Source organism: Erinaceus europaeus, chromosome 7 (assembly GCF_950295315.1).
Source record: "Erinaceus europaeus chromosome 7, mEriEur2.1, whole genome shotgun sequence".
Classification (NCBI taxonomy): Eukaryota; Metazoa; Chordata; class Mammalia; order Eulipotyphla; family Erinaceidae; genus Erinaceus; species Erinaceus europaeus.
The window spans coordinates 98,288,474-98,307,691 of record NC_080168.1 but is presented as its reverse complement, the minus strand read 5'-3'; the positions used below and the strand labels follow the sequence as shown (position 1 = coordinate 98,307,691).

The 19,218-nt window shown below is 41.1% G+C and overlaps 1 protein-coding gene across 4 annotated transcripts in view; it reads right to left on the bottom strand.

The window, feature by feature from the left end:
• The window catches only part of GRIP1 (glutamate receptor interacting protein 1), a 795,045-nt gene that overhangs the window by 26,242 nt on the left and 749,585 nt on the right, over positions 1 to 19,218 (bottom strand). For 3 of the 4 annotated variants that reach the window (XM_060194981.1, XM_060194983.1, XM_060194982.1), the window contains exons 20-23: positions 8,654 to 8,810; positions 5,894 to 6,005; positions 5,736 to 5,780; positions 709 to 942 (exon numbers count right to left, since the gene is read on the bottom strand). In XM_060194981.1, the coding sequence (XP_060050964.1) occupies positions 709 to 942; positions 5,736 to 5,780; positions 5,894 to 6,005; positions 8,654 to 8,810 (548 nt within the window). The remainder of the gene's footprint in view (positions 1 to 708; positions 943 to 5,735; positions 5,781 to 5,893; positions 6,006 to 8,653; positions 8,811 to 19,218) is intronic. The other variant, XM_060194984.1, reaches the window with a different exon arrangement.

The window sequence follows — 19,218 nt, the reverse complement described above, 5'->3', positions numbered from 1 at the left end:
TGTTGGTCTTTGTGCTTCATACCATATGTGCTTAACCTGGTGCAATACCCAACCTCTCTAGTGTGTTCTTTTTTTCTTTAAACAGAGCACTGCTCAGCTCTGACTTATGGTGGTGCAGGGGGCTGAACTTGGGACCTCAAAGCCTCAGGCATGAGAGTCCCTACATAACCATAATGCTATCTACTCCCACCCTTGGGGCATTCTTATGAGAAAAGTTATTTTTCCTTAAAGTATGCAAAGAAGGGAAGTTAGAATTCATCTTAGAAATGGATTAAGTGGACACCAAAGGAAGCTTCAGAATGGAAGAAGGGTTATCAATGAATTGTAGCTAAGCCTTATGCACCTTATATGCAAAGAAAAAAATCTGTAATAAGCTAGAGTACAATCCAGAATTCATTTTAAAGACAGAATGCAGGGAGTTGGGTGGTGGTGTAGCAGGTTAAGCGCAGGTGGCACAAAGTGCAAGGACCAGCATAGGATCCAGGTTCAAGCCCCCAGCTCCTCACCTGCAAGGGGGTCACTTCGCAGGCGGTGAAGCAGGTCTACAGGTGTCTATCTTTCTCCCCCTCTCTGTCTTCCCCTCCTCTCTCCATTTCTCTCTGTCCTATCTAACAATGATGACATCAATAACAACAACAATAATAACTACAACAGCTCTATCCAATAAATAAAAAGATAATAATAATAATAAAAGGAAAGTCTCCTGACCTTGTGCAGCTCCACTGGACTGGGGGACATGATCTCCTTTATGTCTTGTTTCAGTTTCCTCAGGGGGACAGACTTCCTGCCCACCTCAGAGGGCAGGGTGTTGCTCCGGGTCGTCTGGCTGTAGTGTGGCCGAGAGTTGCTCCGTTCCTGAAAGCTGGCCTGTCGCCCCAGCTGACTGCGAGGTACGGGGGCCTCATGATTCAGACTCATCGTACTCCCCGACATAATTGTAGCCTGTGGCATTGACAATGTTCAGAAACGATTAAGCAGAGAACTAAGAAAAGTGTTTTGGTTGCTCAACATTAAGCACATTTCTCCTTCTGCCCAGTCAAAATAAAGTCTCTTCAGGGCATAACCAAAGGCAGGAGAATGAATATACTAACTATGAAAACCTTTGTGAGTGACACTTATAATGCACATCTTAAATCCAATTTAAGTACTTAAGTCACTGAGTTTATTTACTCAAATACCACTCCTGGCAGTTTTGAGACAAATTGAAAAAGCACTAACATTTGCTTACTGAAAACTACAATCTAAGCACTAACTTTTTACTGAGTGGGTTCAACAGATGGGATTCATATAGTGACCTTCAATATATCTTTTAGAAATGAACTAAGAACTTTACTGCCCTCAGTCACAACTGGAAGTAACAACTGGCTGAAAATGGGCTATTGATGTAAAAGCCAGGCTTTCTACCTAATGCTGCCTGCCTAATGCTGGCATATTCTTTTTCCTTCCTTCCTTCCTTCCTTCCTTCCTTCCTTCCTTCCTTCCTTCCTTCCTTCTTTCTTACTTACTTAATTTCTTTCTTTCTTCCTTTCTTTCTTTCTTCTTTTCTTTCTTTCTTTCTCTTTCTTTCTTTTCCTTCCTCTCTTTCTCTCTCTCTCCCTTTCTTTCTTCTTTCTTCCTTCCTTCCTTTCTTTCTTTCTTTTCCCTCCAGGATTATCAATGGGGCTTGGTGCTGGCACTTAGAATCCATTGCTCCTGGAGGCCATTTTTTCCATTTTATTGGATAGGACACAGAGAAGTTGAGAGCAGGGAGAGATAAAGAGGGGGAGGGAAAGATAGACACCTGCAGACCTGTTTCACTGCTTGTGAAGCATCCCTACTGCAGGTGGGGAGCGGGGGCTTGAACCTTGATCTTTGCGTAGGTCCTTGAGCATAGTACTGTGTGCACTTCACCAGGTGCACCACCATCTGGCTCCCAAATATTCTCCTTTCTTTGGCCAAGTGGCAGACCAGTTAGGTCTCCACATCATTTAGTGTAAGTCAATATTTATTAAAAATATCTGTTGGGGGCCAAGCAGTGGTGCATTGTTGAGTGCAGACATGTAAGATCCTCAGAAAGGTTAGTGGTCAATCATATATCAGGCTACTGGATTCAAGCCTTTGCTCAAAAGCTAAGAGACTTAGATAGGATCTTATCAATGAATTGAAAAAGTTTCTTCCATTTCAAATATACTCTCAGCATCACTCACAAGGAAAAGCTAGGTGAGGCCGCAAATATGACTGAGTCTCAGGTGTGGATCTAATATCAAGTTAGTTAGGTAAGCTCACTTCTCAGGACTGGAGGATGCACACCTTCTGAAAACATGCTAAGAGCCAGTTCTGGACTCCTTAACATAACATGTTATCTATAACTAACAAAAGCCACCTAAAATCACAGGAAGAGAAAACAAATTCTATATGCCATGTGACTGGCTGCAGCATGATCGAGTGGCTTACATTAATAAAAATGCTTAAGTCAGCTGGGATTATAGCATAATGGTTATGCAAAAGACTTTCATGTCTGAGGCTCAGAGGTCCGGCGGATTCATATTGCTGGCACCAAGTCACTGTGATAACCCTGGTGGCAATAAAAATAAAAATACAAATAAAAGTAAACCAGTGTGAATTATCTACAGCCTATGATTTATTTTAAATTCCTTTAAAAATTGAAGTCTTGGGGCCTGGTGGTGGTACATCTGGTTAAGCACCTGCAGACACCTGCAGACACCTGCAGACACCTGCAGACATAGTCAAAAATTGACGTTTTCAATTATTAGCTTTGTTGGTGTCATGGGAGAGCATTTCAAGGCACTTAAATCATATAGATTATTTCTGTTTTTAGTCTACTAGAGCTGATTGTCTTCTTGACCATTCATTCACTGGTTTTACCTACTTAGACTAGTCAACTGCTTTGTTAACATCAACTAATTTTATATTCATTTTTCACGGGGTCAAAAAGAAACACCTTGGAGTTCGTAAAATACTTAAATCACTACCACTGAGAACAGTCATAACTCTTCATTAAGCTAAAGGTAAAAAAAAAAAAAGAGTTCTGATTAAAGAAATGACATATAGGGCTTCGGTTCAGATTTTCAAAGCACAATTTGCTTCAAGTGAATGTCCATCGAGTCAGTGCCATTTGTGAAGGAATATAAAGAGTAAATCACACATGTAAAAACTGAAAAAGGCCCAAACAGTCATCTATAATCACCTAGGATTATTTTTGCTTCAAGTATAAGCATTTGCACAAGTTCTGATTTACAATGATGACTTTCTTTTTCACTATCAGTGAGAAAACTGACATACAAACGACTTGGAAGGGCTCTGTTCAAATGGGGATGTTTAGATGACACTCTGTCTTCCTGTGTTAAATAAAAAATAATTAAAGCAGGACTCATAAATCAAAAATGGCAAAAATAAGAATTTCTATCGCACAGTGCCAAGATCCGTATCACACACCTCATAAGCATTAGTCATTATCATCTCCATATTTTATAGAAGAAATAAACTAGCGAGATTAATTTATTGAAGATCTTTTGAGGTTTTTTCTTCTTTTTTTATTGTTAAAGTTATATTTTTCAGTGCTAAAGCTGAATGTAACTTAGCAATGGCAACATGACTAGTATGATTTTCATTGTAATGATTTTTCATTCTGGCTGACCTGTCACATTTATTACAGATATAATAAGTCTTAACACTAGATATAAATCTTACACACAGGAACCAAGCTCTCATAGTATTCCTTACATTGAAAGTAGCATTTACAATCAAGGGATCAGAGTTCATATAAATCCATAAATCAGTGTTCTTTGAAAAAAGTATAAATAAGAACATAGTTTATGAACTTTTTTTCTTTCTCCAGGATTATCACTGGGGCTCAGTGCCTGCACTATGAATCCACCGCTCCTGGAGGCTATTTTTTCCCTTTTGTTGCCCTTGTTGTTTATCGTTGTTGTTGCCATCATTACTGTCGTTGTTGGATAGGACAGAGAGAAATGGAGAGAGGAGGGCAAGACAGAGAGGGGGAGAGAAAGATAGACACCTGCAGACCTGCTTCACCGCTTGTGAAAGGACTACCCTGCAGGTGGGGAGCCAGGGGCTAGAACCGGGATCCTTAAGCTGGTTCTTGTGCTTTGTGCCATGTGCGCTTAACCCACTGCACTACTTACTGCCTGGCCCCAGTTTATGAATTTAACAATGATTTTTTTTTTTTTAGTTGAGGACTTTAATTTTCCTCTGGCTTGTAAATTTAATTAATGACTTTTCTGGGTTTGTAATCTCAGGGGCCACACCTACCTGAAACTATGTCACAGAAAACGTATTGCCTGGTGCGAGGTAACTTCTATGTCAATGGATGCTGTTTTTATTAGCTAACTCAATTTCTAGTTGGTGATTCCTCCTCATTCTTTCTATCACCTTCATGTTTATTTAATGCAAAAGAAACTGTTAGATATATAACAGTGTCTATGGCCATAGACACTGAACACGCTGAACATGCCCAGTCTCACCTGATCTTGGATACTAATCAGGGTAGGGCCTGATTAGTATTTGGATGGGAGAAACATAATTGCAACCCAAAACAGAAGTACTACAGTGCGAAATAAAAGATGCCGGTAAGCTAAAATCCACTTCCACATTCAGGAATATGTTCGAGAATTGTGAACTAAACTCAATTCAGTTTGGTTCCGTTCTGCTGAAGTGGTAAGAGTTTAAATAAGTCAGCTGATACTTAAGCAATCTACTCTTTCTGAAAGTTAAAAAAAATCAGTAACATCTCAGTTAATTCAAATTTTATAGTAATATCCATCTCCAGGTCCTTTAATTGTGCTCTGAAGCTGAAATTCATGCCAGGTAATAGTATGACATTTACAAATTCCAACTAACAATTTTCTTTATAATTCTCTTTGCAGGTTCACATACAGTAGAATCACATAAAATGTCCACACATGCAGTTGAGAAGCAAAAGTAACATAAAGATGAGTAAACATTTTAGAACTGCAAGTCTCACTCAGTTATGCCATTCACATTCCTTATGGTGACTTGGGAACCTCATAAGACATCAAAATAAAAATGAAACTTTTGCCACTTTCTTTTCTTTTTTTTTTTTCCTTTTTCTTTTTTTCCAGCTCAAAAAATTTATAAGAACATAAAAGGAAACAGTCCAGGACTTCCCAGACCAAAGTGTGAATACTGTTAAACAAATTCACAGCTTTGATTAAAGGACTCACCACCGGGAATTGGGCTATTATATTCCATCATGCCGGCAACGCCTTGCATTCACACGAAGTTAGCAGGGAATCAGGTTTTGCAATTAACAGTGAAGTACTGTGCAATATTTTGACTGCTATGTAAACAGGCTGGTCTTTTTCACCAGCTGCACTGTTGTTACCTACTTTAAGGGCAAGACAACATTTTTTTTTTTCCTCTTATGTTCCTCTTAACAATCAAATTAATTTCTATACCGGGTACAAATGAAAACATGCCAAAGAAGTCTTTCTAAAGCAACTAAGAGGATGAGATGTGCTGCTGCTGAGATCGCGCTCGCTCCTTAGCGAGCTGGGGAGGCAGGTACAGTCAGGGTTAGCATGGAGCAAGGGCAGAAGCCACAAGTCAGTAAGCTTGGGAGGGAGGGTGGGAACGGGGAAATAAAATACTTTCAACTGCATCTTAAGAAATCAAATTTCTGTCCAGGAGGCAAAGGGGGGGGGGCAGGGGAGGCAGCTTCACAAGCAACAAATATAAACAGAAAGGGTAGCTACCAAGAGAGTCATGTTTCTCAAAGACACACGCCTGTCAGCTTTCTCCTGTGGAAAGGGGTTAAAGCTTTTAAATGAACTGGTGTGACAAGTGCAAACACAAAAGGACCGAAAGTAATGAATGTACAAACAACCAAAGTAAGTAGCAGGACCGAGGCTACCTCCAGTTCTCTCAGAATTCCTGATTGTCCACAGGTTTCTAAATCCTCCAACGCTTGAGACCAAAAATTCTCCTCTTGCTCTGCTTCTGTACTGTCGGGAGCTCCTGCAAAACTGTCACCAAAACGCAGTTGGGGTTAAGAACAGGTTCTCTGTATCCCTAGATCTGCATCTATATTTGTATTTTCTATCTTGGATCTCTTTCTTTATCTCACTTGAAATACAACAAGAGTCATTTTGAACCTAAATGGCTTCCAGCTGTGGCTTCCAGAGCAGGTCAGGTCCACTGTAAGGCTGCTGCAGGAAAAACAGCCTCTCCAAGAACGAAAGAGAAGACCATGCATGGCCTTGCTCCCTGCATGTCCGGGAGTTCATGTCTACTGCTGAATAAGCTGCAGCAACACAACACCTATCAGGAGTGTGGTGTAGGCGGCCAGGTGTTGGTGGACCCAGTTGAGCACACATGTTACCATGCATAAGGACCTGGGTTCAAACCCCCGATCCCCACCTGCAGAAGGAAGCTTTCGGAGTGGCGAAGCAGTACTACAGGTCTCTCTTTCCTTCCTTCCCTCCCTCCCTCTCCATCTCCCCTTCTCTCAATTTATCTCTGTCCTATCAAGTGAAAGGAAAGAAGGAAGGGAGGAAGAAAGGAAGAAAGAGTGGTTGGGAGCAGGGGCAGGCACCCAGTCCCAGCAATAGCCCTAGTGGCAAATACATAAATAAATTTTGTTTAGCTTAGCTGTATCAGTATAAGTCCATTTACTGTTAGCACTTTTTTTCTTTTTCTTTTTCTTTTTCTTTAACCAGAGCATTGCTCAGCCCTGGCTTGGAGTAGTTGTGGTGGTGTGGGGGACTGAACTTGGGATTTTGGAGCCTCAGGCATGAAAGTCTTTTTGTTTTTAGTTTCCTCCTCTTCTTCTTCTTCTTCTTCTTCTTCTTCTTCTTCTTCTTCTTCTTCTTCTTCTTCTTCTTCTTCTTCTTCTTCTTCTTCTTCTCCTTCTTCTTCTCCTTCTCCTTCTCCTCCTCCTCCTCCTCCTCCTCCTCCTCCTCCTCCTCCTTCTTCTTCTTCTTCTTCTTCTTCTTCTTCTCCTTCTTCTCCTTCCTTCTCCTCCTCCTCCTCCTCCTTCTTCTCCTCCTCCTTCTCCTTCTCCTTCTTCTTCTTTTTTGCTTCCAGGGTTATCACTGGGGCTTGGTGCTGACACTACAAATTCACTGTTCCTGGCAGCTATTTTTTTCCATTTTATTGGATAGGACAGAGAGAAATTGAGAGAGGAGGAGATAAAGAAGGAGAGAGAAAGATATCTGCAAATCTGCTTCGCTTATTGTGAAGCATCCCCTCTGCAGGTGGGGAGCAGGGGCTCGAACCCGAGCCCTTGAGCAGATCCTTATACTTAGTACTATGTGCATTTAACTGGGTGTGCCAATGCCTGGCCCCCTTGAGAGTCTCTTTGCAAAACCATTGTGCAATCTCCCATGTCCCTGCTAGCACTTTTTTGCCCCAGAGCAGTGCCTCAAGTATATATATGATTTCACCCTCTCCTGGAATGCCTTCTTTTTCAGATACAGACACAGAAATAGAGAGAAAAGGAGAAGAACCATAACTTTGGTGTCACTCTCTTTTCTCTCCCTTTTCTTGCTCTGTCTTGCTTTTCTCTCTGTAAAAACACAGAATGAGAAATCTGGGGAGGTGGTTCTCATAAGCAAGACCCTGCGTTTGACTTCTCTGGTATCAAATACCAGAACTTAGGGTACTTTCCATGAGGTGCTAGGGTTCAGAGTTGAGCCACACACATGCCCTACCCAATGAGATATCTCTGTGATCCCTAAGTGTTACTCATTACTTTTTATAAACTTCCTTACAAAATTTTGGAAAGGAACAAAATACTAAACAGACCTCAGTGAAAACATGACACCTTTGATGTATCCTTTAAAAAGACACACATGAAAAAAAAAATGGTGGTGGTGGTGGTGGGTGGGCAGTGATGCACCTGGTTGAGTGCACATATTGCTGTGTGCAAGGAACCTGGGTTCAAATCCTTGGTTTCCACCTGCAGGGAGGAAGCTTCATGGATAGTGAAGCAGGTCTGCAGGTGCCTATCTTTCTCTTGCTCTCTATCCCACCTCCCTGGCAATTTCTCTCTGCCTTATTAAGTTAAAAGAAAAGGGCAACAAAAAATTAAATATTTTTTTAAAAAATCACACAGAAAGAAAACGTTACTTACAAGGAATAGAGACTACCTCTTTAATAATTCCAAATTAATTCTTATCAAAATTTTTAAGAACTGATATGCAGTTTACGGTCTAGAGTGTCCATATAATGTAAGAACATATGAAATAATTCATCAAATTTCAAATTGAGGGAAATGCCTACATTACTGTATATACTGACTAATCTCCATTAGCTATGCTACTTATGAAACTTGTTAAAACTAAGTCGCCAGATAATTGTAGAAACTACCTTTTAAAGGAAGCAATCACAGAACGTTTATAGAATATCACCATGACACCCCCTTCCCCCCATTGCGCTATTATTGTTTTCACAAGGGCAAATTTAGCTCTGGCCCTATAGCATCATGGTGTTCTGGCTCCTTGCTGGCCAGGTGCATGTTCTAAGATCCTGGCCTGGGTCCGGCACAGACATCTGCAGTGGCTTCATGGAGCCAATGCTAGCAGCCACTAGCTGTGGGAAACAGGGACATTCAGATCTGACCCCAAGTGACGGTGAACCTGGGTGGACAGGGCAGCAGTGGCTGAGACCTTACCCGCTGACTGTGGACCGGTCCCAGTCTTCATTGCTCAGCCCCACGTCAGGGTATGTTTGGCTTCGAGGCTTTGGGATGGGGGACACACTGCCCCTCTGTTTGGGACTCCTCCAGTCATAGGTGTTGAAGTTGTATCCTGAGGCCTGAAAGCCAGTGCCTAAAACAAAAAAGACATTATAGTCAGTTTCTGAAAAATGCCCCTGGAGAGGTTATTTATTTTAGCAACTTGTCTTTTCTGTGTTTTCCTCTCCTTTATTCGAAAGGATTGACTTTAACTGATATTAGGGCCACAAAGGGGACCAAAACAATACTTATAAAGTTTCTTTATTTACTTATTATTGGTGTCAGGGCTTCACTGCTCTAGGCTGACTTTTTCACAGTCAAAGAGAAAAAGGACATAAAATAAATAGCACAGCACTGAGGTTTCCCCTAGGGCGGTGGATACCTGACTGGAGCCTAGGCTGTGTGCATGCAAGTGCAGGCAACTTCCTAGGTAAGCTATCTGGATGGTTCAAGTTGAAGTTTTTAAATGCCAATATGGAGGAATCGAATGTTGGATTTTGCACCTGAGAGTCACCTCTCTGTCCTTCTCGTTTTAAATTTTGAGAGATAGGATAGAGAGGGAGAAAGAGTGGCACCAAAGATCAGTTCCTTCAGTTATAGAGTGTTATCCATTTATCTTTGGTGCTTTCATGTAGCATTGGGATCTTCAGGGAAGGCAAAATGAAAACAATTTCTTTTTTTGACAGGAAACAGAGTCTGATTAGCTTGAGAGGTCTGACATTGGAGAATGGCGCCAGCATTAGGTTATATAATAGCCCGTTTTCACTCAGCTGAGCCAAGTCTGCAGTGCCAAGATTTTGACAGAAATGTATTTAAAGCACATTTATGATAAACTAAAAATTACAGCCTTTACAAGTATTTAAATTTGGAGAGGGAAATTGAGATAGCAATTTTGAATGAGTGATGGAGAATGCCAGTTTTCAAGTCTTTGTTGAGGGGTGGGGTTGAGAGTGGGGGAATTGGCAAGGCTGACTGTAACTTAGCCTATGGCCACCATACACGGTTTCATCTTCAGATTGTGATCCATTACGTATGTGTGTGTGTGTGTGTTTATACATGTCCACTGGCTACAATATAAAGTGTGCTTCTTATTGTCTTTAAAAGCATTTCACATAGCAAACAGCTCTAGTCCCTGTCCTCATGTACAATCAAATGACCTAACTGCATAAGAAGACTGAATTCATGGCACCTCCACTTCCTTGTTCTCTCTCCCTTTCCCTCTATTTGTTAGACCCCATCATGCCATCCTTATTATTAGTGAGAGGCCAGGGAAAGCAGGATGTTCAAAGGATTCTGTTCTCTGTGCAAGAGGATTTGATCTCAAGAACACTGGGAATGTCACAACTGCATCTCAACCACATGACAGTTCTCTGTGAACCTTCCCTGAGGACACAAGGATCAGTGGTCCTTTGAATAAAGGAAATATCAACAGTCCAGTATTTCTTTTCTTTTTCCTCCTTAGACAACTGCAGGAACACTGATAGCCATTTGTTAAGAAGCCTTGTATGAAAAAAGCATTAAGGAAATTCACAACTCACTCCAATCTCTTTTTGAAGAGAACTCTGCCTTTCTCATCTCTCCTCCTTCTCACTGACAGGATATCCATATTTTTCTTCAGAGCTTAACAAACCAATCCTCATATATGACTCTTCTCTCTCTCTCCTTCCACATTTGTTTGTTTGTTTATTTATGAAAAATCTGATTTTCACTTCTCTTAACTGACTTGGTAAAAGTCAAATGCCAAAATGCTGATGTCCTTTAAGGATTTTATTTATTTATTTATTTATTTATTTATTTATTCAATAATCTTAACCCAGGTAACCATTTAGTTTTCTGAGGGGGGGGAATTTCAACATATTTAATTTTTATTTATTTATTTAGGACCAGAGCACTGCTCAACTCTGGTTATTTGTACTGCCAGGGATCCAACCTGGGACTTATTGCATGGGATTTTATTTTATGAAAGAGGAATGGAGGGAGGTTGCGAGAGAGAAAGAGGGAGAGAGAGAGAGAGAAGGAGAGGAGGAGAAAGAAGGAGAGAGAGAGAGAGAGAGAGAAGGAGGAGGAGGAGGAGGAGGAAGAGGAGGAGGAGGAGGAGGAGGAGGAGGAGGAGGAGGAGGAGAGAACTCTGTTAAAGCATTTAAAGTTCTGGAGATTGACTTGGGGTCCCACACATGGAACTCTGAATTCTACCAACTGAGCCACCTCCCCAGCCTCCCAGTATAGTTTAGCCTGGGTAGATCACCCTTATTATTTTTCTTCCAAATATTGTTTGTAAATCCATTTTGGCGACTTGGGCCAGAGTGTAAGGATAGAAGTGAACAGATACACAGCCTTGTCATTGGGGAAACACTGCCCTTGAAACACATGTCTGCGTGCACTGAGAGTGCCTTGTTTTCAGTATCACTAAGTGACCACATATCCCAACTAAGAAGGACATGGAAAGGGGTAAGATTCAAATAGCTTTAGACTAAGTATAACCTCAGAAGATTTGGGTCTGGGCCATGCTTTGCTGGCCTAGGTATCGAAGGAAGATGAGATGAAGGTTCATAACCCAGCTTTGCCACTTCCTTTTCTATCACCCTGGTCAGTGCACTGTGGTGTAAATGAGGAATGATGCTATCTATGTATGTGCCCCATCAGACTGATACAAGAACTAAAGAAACGGATACAATTACTGATGGAAGTGCCTACAGTGAGGTTTCAACAAACACAGACATTTTCCTTCCTTTACTAAGTCCTTTGATATGCCAATTTTGGTTTCCTTACTACAACAAAATAGGGGAATTGGAAAGTCTCAACATTCTTCTATAGGACACTGCCCTCAGTGAAGAACAACAGTGGTAGAAATTGCCTCACTATCTGAAGGGAGGCTGGGTCAACATACTCTGCCACTTGAGGAATACTGGTCCTGAAATGAGTGCAGCCTAGAATGTTCCTAGCTCTGACCATGGAATGTGAGCTCAGGCTGACAGGAGTGCAGAGGTTACACAGGCTCCTGTGCTAAATATGAATAGACATGGGCCCAAGATCAGATCAATGGGGTTTATGGTTCATAGTATTTACATACTTTTTCCATAGTTGGGAGCTTCTCTCTGCCCTTATTCAGCTTTCTAGTCCTATCCTCAACTCTGACACCATCTTCCCAGACAGTACAACTAGCCTACCTACATGTTAGCTGTTGGGCTCAGTCAACAATTAGTAAGTCATGGGCCCCTTGGATTATACCTAAATTGGCTTCTTAGTGTTTTTCAAAATGGAGACCTCAAATCTCATCTGCTATATTCTTACCTTTAAGCTCCTGACTATTATACAATTTGTTCTGCTTTATATCTCGATGCTTTTTATCCACCAAGTTGCAGATGCTTCCATGACGCCAACCTGACTTCCCTGGACAGATGACCTCAACAATGTGTCCTGGAACCCCACCTCTCCAGAGCCCTCCCCAACTAGGGAGAGACTGGGATGGGCTACTGGTATGGATCAACCTGTCAACACCCATGTCTAACAGAGAAGTAATTATTAAATCACTAGCAAAAATTATTATTTTTTTTTAAAAAAAAAGCAAGTCGGGAGTTGGGCGGTAGCACAGCGGATTAAGTGCATGTGGCACAAAGAGCAAGGACGGGTGTAAGGATCCCGGTTCGAACCACCGGCTCCCTACCTGCAGGGGAATCGCTTCACAGGTGGTGAAGCAGGTCTGCAGGTGTCTTTCTCTCCCGCTCTCTGTCTTCCCCTCCTCTCTCCATTTCTGTCTGTCCTATCCAACAATGACGACATCAATAACAACAACAGTAATAACTACAACAGTAAAACAAGGGCAACAAAAGGGAATAAACAAATATTTAAAAAAGCCAAATTGAAAAAAAATAAAAAAAGAAAGTCTAAGCATTACTAATTCAGTAAACATTTGGGGGACCTCTCAAGGGTCAGGCACTATATGAGGAGTGAAATGCCAAGATAATAAGTCTGGGTCTTGTCCTCAAGCACTACAGGTGAGTGGATGGGCATATATGTGTGTGTGAGAGAGAGAAAGGGGAGGGATATGAAGCAAACAGAGAAAGATGGCAAGAAGAGTTGTCTTACTAGTCTGAACTCACTGATAAGGAAGGACAGAGACCTGTTGCCGAGTGGGAATACGGGACATGAAAAATCACACAGGAACAGGGCCTATAAGGTTGGGGATAGAGGAGAAGTTGGTGCTCACTAAGAGAAGTATTGGTAAATTGGCGAAGCCCTTCCTACCAGGCTGGTGACAACAGTCACGACAGACCTGATTCCCCGGCATCGTGGTCCATTAGTGAACTTCTGCTTCACATCCAATCCCAAACCAATATTCAAGAACTATCCTGTTCCTTCTTAATATCTGTACCGAATTCCTTCCTATAGAAGGAGTGGTGTTTTACTGGACTGTTAAATTTGGGAAAGCAATCTTGTGCCTGTAATCCCTCCCGGAGTTATTTGGATTATTTCCTGCTGCTTGCTGTTGCAATTCAAGGGAAAGAGCCTAGGTGTCACTCTTGAGACACAAAGCGCTCAAAAGGGGATTAGGAGGCCAAAGCTACAACTGTGGTAGGCAATGAAGCTGACAATCTGAATATGCATGTTTCTATTTAGCCTTACTACTGAAATATGAATTTTGAGAGTGAGCATAGTAACACTATACTGAGTGTTAATAAGACTGTTTCCTGGGGGCCGGGTGGTAGTGCAGGGGGTAAATGCACATGATACAAAGCACAAGAACCAGTATAAAGATCCTGGTTTGAGCCCTCAGCTCCTCATTTGCAGGGGGGTCACTTCACAAGCGGTGAAGCAGGTCTGCAGGCGTCTTTCTTTCTCTCCTGTCTTCCCCATCTCTCTCCATTTCTTTCTGTCCTGTCCAACAACAGCAATGGCAATAATAAGGGCACAACAAGGGCAACAAAAATGGCCAAAATGGCCTCCAGGAGCAGTGAATTCATAGTGTAGGCACCGAGTCCCAGCCCCAGTGATAACCCTGGAGGCAAAAAAAAAAAAAAAAAGACTATTTGCTAGTCTCCTTGAGGTTAAATGCTAACTTCTTAAAAGTTTTTTTTTTTTTTTTTTGCCTCCAGGGTTATTGCTGGGGCTCTGTGCCTGCACTATGAATCTACTGCTCCTGGAGGCTATTTTTTTCCTTTTGTTGTCCTTGTTCTTTTTTATTTTTCTTACTTATTTAAAATTTTTTATATTTATTTATTCCCCCTTTTGTTGCCCTTTTTTTTTTAAATTGTTGTTGTAATTATTGTTGTTATTGATGTCATCGTTGTTAGATAGGACAGAGAGAAATGGAGAGAGGAGGGGAAGACAAAGATAGGGAGAGAAAGACACCTGCAGACCTGCTTCACTGTTTGTGAAGTGACTCCCCTGTGGGGAGCCAGGGGCTGGAACTGGGATCCTTATGCTGGCCCTTGCGCTTCACGCCATGTGCACTTAAGCTGATATGCTACCCCCTCCCCAAGTCTGATGTTTTAATCTACAGTTGACTTTAAATTCTATTCCTTGACTGATTTGGATTAAGAGAAGTGACCTTGCATATTGAAACATCTTGTGCCACCAAGATACGAAAGAAAGATTGAGGTTTGCTCAAGAACAGTGAGAAATTCAGAATGTGTGGAGTAAAATGTCCTTCATTACTACACAGAGGTGTCATAAGGTGAGGCCAAGCAGTTGGGGTGGGTGGGGACTGGGCTATAAATATTCAATAAAGGGTCTTTGACTTTACCCTGTAACACTGGAGAAACATGAGATTTCTGGCAAGATTAGATTCAGTTTGGCTAAGGATAACTGAGGGCACTGTGGAGAGGTAAGATGTTCAAAGGAAGAAGATAAATAAGGAAGTAAATACAAAACTTGAAGGTTTTTCTCACAGAGGCAGTAGTGGGAAGTGGTGAGACAGACATTAAGTAGCTGAAAGCAGGAAGTTGCTTGGGTCTTGATGACACCGTGGGGCTCTTCCTGACTGTTACACCAGAATGAGAGAAAAATATGGTCCCCTAGCTTAATTAGACACCATTATTAGACCTTTCTTTTATATGTAGGTAAACTCAACCCCTAACTGATGCAGGTGGATGCTAGCAGCATGGCTTCATACAGGGACTTTACATACGAGGGAAATTAGATTTGAATAAAGGCATACTGGTTGCTGTCATTGAGAAGAAGTTAACAGACTCTGAGGAATATCCTTGTAGGAATCAAATTTAAAAAAAGTTCTAAGTGTAGGATAATGAGACAGTCCAGATGTAAGAAAAATTGACTGCTAGAAATATAATTAAGACTTTGTTTTCACTGAATAATGGACATAAGATTAAAATACTTAATATTTTAATTATGATGCTGGAAACTGGCTTTAAACTTTTAAAATGGTAAACAAAACAAACTGGAGTATAGAAATTATATATATATACATTTCCTAAGTAGTTACTCTAAAAGAATTGGAAGTCTTTTTCTTTCCCTCTTTTCCTCTCCCTCCCACCCCTCCTTGACTTCTTTAAAGTTTTTTTTTAAAGTATTTTATTTATTTTATTTTTTGAGAGAGATGTAGAGAGAGAAAGACACAGAGAGAAACAAACACCAGAGCGCTGCTCAGCTGTGGTTTATGGTAGTGCGGGGGATTGAACCTGGGACTTCAGAGCCTCAGGCATGAGAGTCTCTGCATAACCACTATGCTATCTACCCCCACCCTAAAGTTTTTTTTTAAAATTATTTTTATTGATTTATTGGATAGAGACTGCTAGAAATCAAGAGGAAGGGGGAGACAAAGGGACGCCTGCAGCACTGCTCCACTACTTGTGAAGCCTTTCTCCTGAAGGTGGGGACCCGGGGCTTGAACCTGGGTCCTTTCTCATTGTAACATGTGGGCTCAACCAGGTGTGCCACCACCTGGCCCCACCTTTTTTTCTCTTTCCCCCAGAACAGTGAGAAAGTGAATTTCTATAGTTTAAGTTACCTGGCCTATTGTGATCTGTTATACTATCCCAAGCAAACTGATGTGGCATGTAAAATTTAGTCTAGATTCCTTTCATTGAGAATAACAGTTTTATGCATTTGTACAGTGAAAATGAGTTCTTCACAGATGTAGTCACATCAACACCTCGATGTTTGTGAAGTTCTGATATTTCAGTATTGCACCTTTTGGTTTAAAGAATCACAATATAGTGCAGCTTATTATGTACATCTCCACTTACATTAAGTTCCCCCACTCCCAGCACTGCTTAGCTCTAGTTTATGATCATGTAGGGAACTGAACATGGGACTCTGGAGCCTTAGGAAAAGAAGTCTCTTTGCATTATGCTATCTCCCCCACTCTACATTTAGTATTAATTTAGAAAAGCAAACTAAACCATGTTGGCTAATTTTCAGGAAGATTAAAGTCAAAGAATGGTTTTGGAATTTAATCCTTCAGTTTAACAATTTTAGAACTTCAGCTCCTGCAATTAATTTTATTTTTGGAAGCCATTGTTAGTATAGCAAAGTAAGCCTGAAACTCCCCTGCCAAACTTGTTTCCTAAAGACTCAATTTTGTTATGAATGAGAACATTGAATCATACATTTATGTAACTATTTGAAATTGCCCTTGCCAAGAATACCCAAAATGCTTAGATGTGACTCGGGTTTTAAAATGGCAGCGCAGAGGTAGTTGTGCCTCAAAACAAGAAAGGATAGCAACAGAGTGCAACTCCACCTTTGATAAACTAGACTCTCAATCTGTTACACACAAGGAAAATTACCACATTTTGTAAAAGTGAATAGAGGGTTGGAGGGTGACGGTATGAAACCAAGAGAAGACACCCATGGCCAGAGATGTCAGGGGCCATGATATGAGGCAGAGCAAGAACACTTTCTTTGGAGTGAGATAGTTCAAGTTGGTGGCAGGAAATATCCTGGGTCCAGTTTGCCATCAGAGAAAACTGGGCAGGTGGGTTGGAAGGCAACACACCTAGAAGTGTCACAGCTGGCAGGAAGCTACCTATCAGTGAGAGAGGCCAGCAGAGAGGAGGCTGCCTTGTGGGCAATCTAAAGTAGCTGGTATCTGCTAGCTGAAGGAAAAAAAAAATACACTCATCCCATTTTTATTTATTTAAATTTAAAAACAGAACACTGCTGAGCACTGGTTTATGGTGGTGCTGGAGATTAAACCTGGGACCTTTTGTTACCTCAGACAGAGAAGTCTTTGCATAACCACTATGCTAGCTCCTCAGCCCACACTCATTCTAGTTGTGAACTGAGGCTAAGTCTAGATATCCTGAAACAAAATGGGGGCTCTTCTCAGAATCTCCTACATATTTCCATTTCAGGAAGATCTTATATAAGATTATATATATATATATAAAACTTTTTGCTACCAGGGTTATTGCTGTGGTTCAGTGCTTGGACAATGACTCCACTATTTTTAAGGACAGCCTTTTTTTTTTTAATTCCCTTTTTTGTTTGTTTGTTTGTTTCAGAGAGAGAGAGAGAGAGAGAGAGAGACTGACCTGTGGCATTGTACCACCATTTATGAAGCACTTCACTTGCATGTGGGGATCAGGGGCTTGAGTTTGGGTCCTCAGACAGGCTAATGTGTGTGCTGAGGAGAAATAATTTAAAAGAAGCTGGCATGAGTTGTATACCAAGTGAATATAACAAGGGAGAAGAGCAACAGAAAAACAATGCAGTAGCAGATAGAGGACACTCATGAGAAAAAAGACTGCCTAGGAGCAAAGGATGCATATGACCAAATACACCACCACAAATTTTAAAAATACACAGTTAAAGACCCATCTCAATAAGACAAGAAATCTAAGCAAAAAATCCAGAACTCAGAGAAAATTGGACAAGGCAAGATGACTGAAGGAGCTAAGACACAAGCTCATAAGGATTAGAAAAGAAATGGGAAGGAAAACTAGCCAGTGGCGTATCCCTGTGGTGGGCAGTGTGCAGAACTTGCATGGGTGAGGGTGGGGTCTGTCACTGCACTTCATGTGTACCAGCAGTGCTCTGGTTTCTCTGGTCTTTATTTTATAACATAAATCCATCTTTTATGTATTTTAAAAATATATTTTATTTATTTTGGATAGAGACAGAGAGAAGTTGAAAGGGAAGGGGGAGAAAGGGAGGGAGAGAGACACACCTACAGCACAGCTTCACCCTTCTGAAGCTTTGCCCTGAAGGTGGAGATGGGGGGGGGCTTGAATCTTGTTCTTTATTGTTTACTGCACCGAAGCAAAGGATATGGGGGAGGTGAGGGAGTGGGGGCATGTTGGTATGCTTCTAATTCTGCTTCTAAAAACCCCTTCTGTTTCATTTGGTTTAATCCCCCCTGCTTAACGCTGTATTCTATTTACATAACCACTGTTAACTAAGCACTACCCTGCCTGCAGGGCACTGGTTTAATCCCCACTGGTTCATGATGTGTTTTTGCTCCGCCTTCTCTCATAGTACACCCTGATTTGCACTAGTCACTTTTAGCTCCACCCTCTCTACGTCACATCCTGTTCCCACCCTACTTGGCTAGTATATATATAAGGACAAGATTGTGAGTTTTAGTTTTTTTTAGTTTAGTTTCAGTTTAGCTTGGTTTAGATTGTGCTGCGTTCCACATGAATAAAGAGATACTGTGTACAGCTTAGCCATGAGTCCCTGGTCGTCTGTCTCTGCCCACAAAGCCAGTCCGGCAGGGGCACTTTTTAGTCCTGGTGTAGGATAGTGGAGGAGGGCACAGCATTTTACTCATGTATCAATAACTGTATTTACTGTAAACCATTATTATCCCCAATAAAAAAACTGAAATTTTACTTCTGAGTATATATGCAAAGGGAAAAAAATTGGTAGCTCAAAGAAATATCTGTACTTGTATGTCCATAACAGCCAAGATGTAGAAACCAAGTAAGTGCCCACCAATGGATGAATAGAGGAAGAAACTGGATGTAAAGTATATATTGATGCTGTACTTCTATAGTTATAGATTGTATACAATATATTTATAATACTTGTACTTATACAATTACATATAAAATAACTATATAATTGAGAATTAGTCAGCTATGAAAGAAGGAAATCCTGCCATTTGTGACACCCTGAATGGGCCTAGCAGACATTATGCTAAGGAAAACAAGCTAGAGAAAAAGACAGATAACATATGATCTCATCTATGAGAAAATAAAAACAAATACAACAATAACAACGAACTCCTCAGGGTTTGAGGCCTGGCCACCACACAGGAACACCATACAACAGGGGAAAAGCTTCACAAGCAGTGGAGCAATGCTGTGGTGTCTCTCCTCTTGCTCCCTCTATCTTGGAGAAAAAAAAAAAAGAGTCCACTGGGAGTGGTGATGTCATGTAGGCACTAAGTCCTAGTGAAAATTAAACACACACACACACACACACACATACACACACACATCCCAAACCAAAAACCTACAGCTACACAATAGAATTAAGAGTATTCCATTTTGAAACTTCTTTAAATAACATTGCCTTTCCCCCCTCCAAGCTATTGA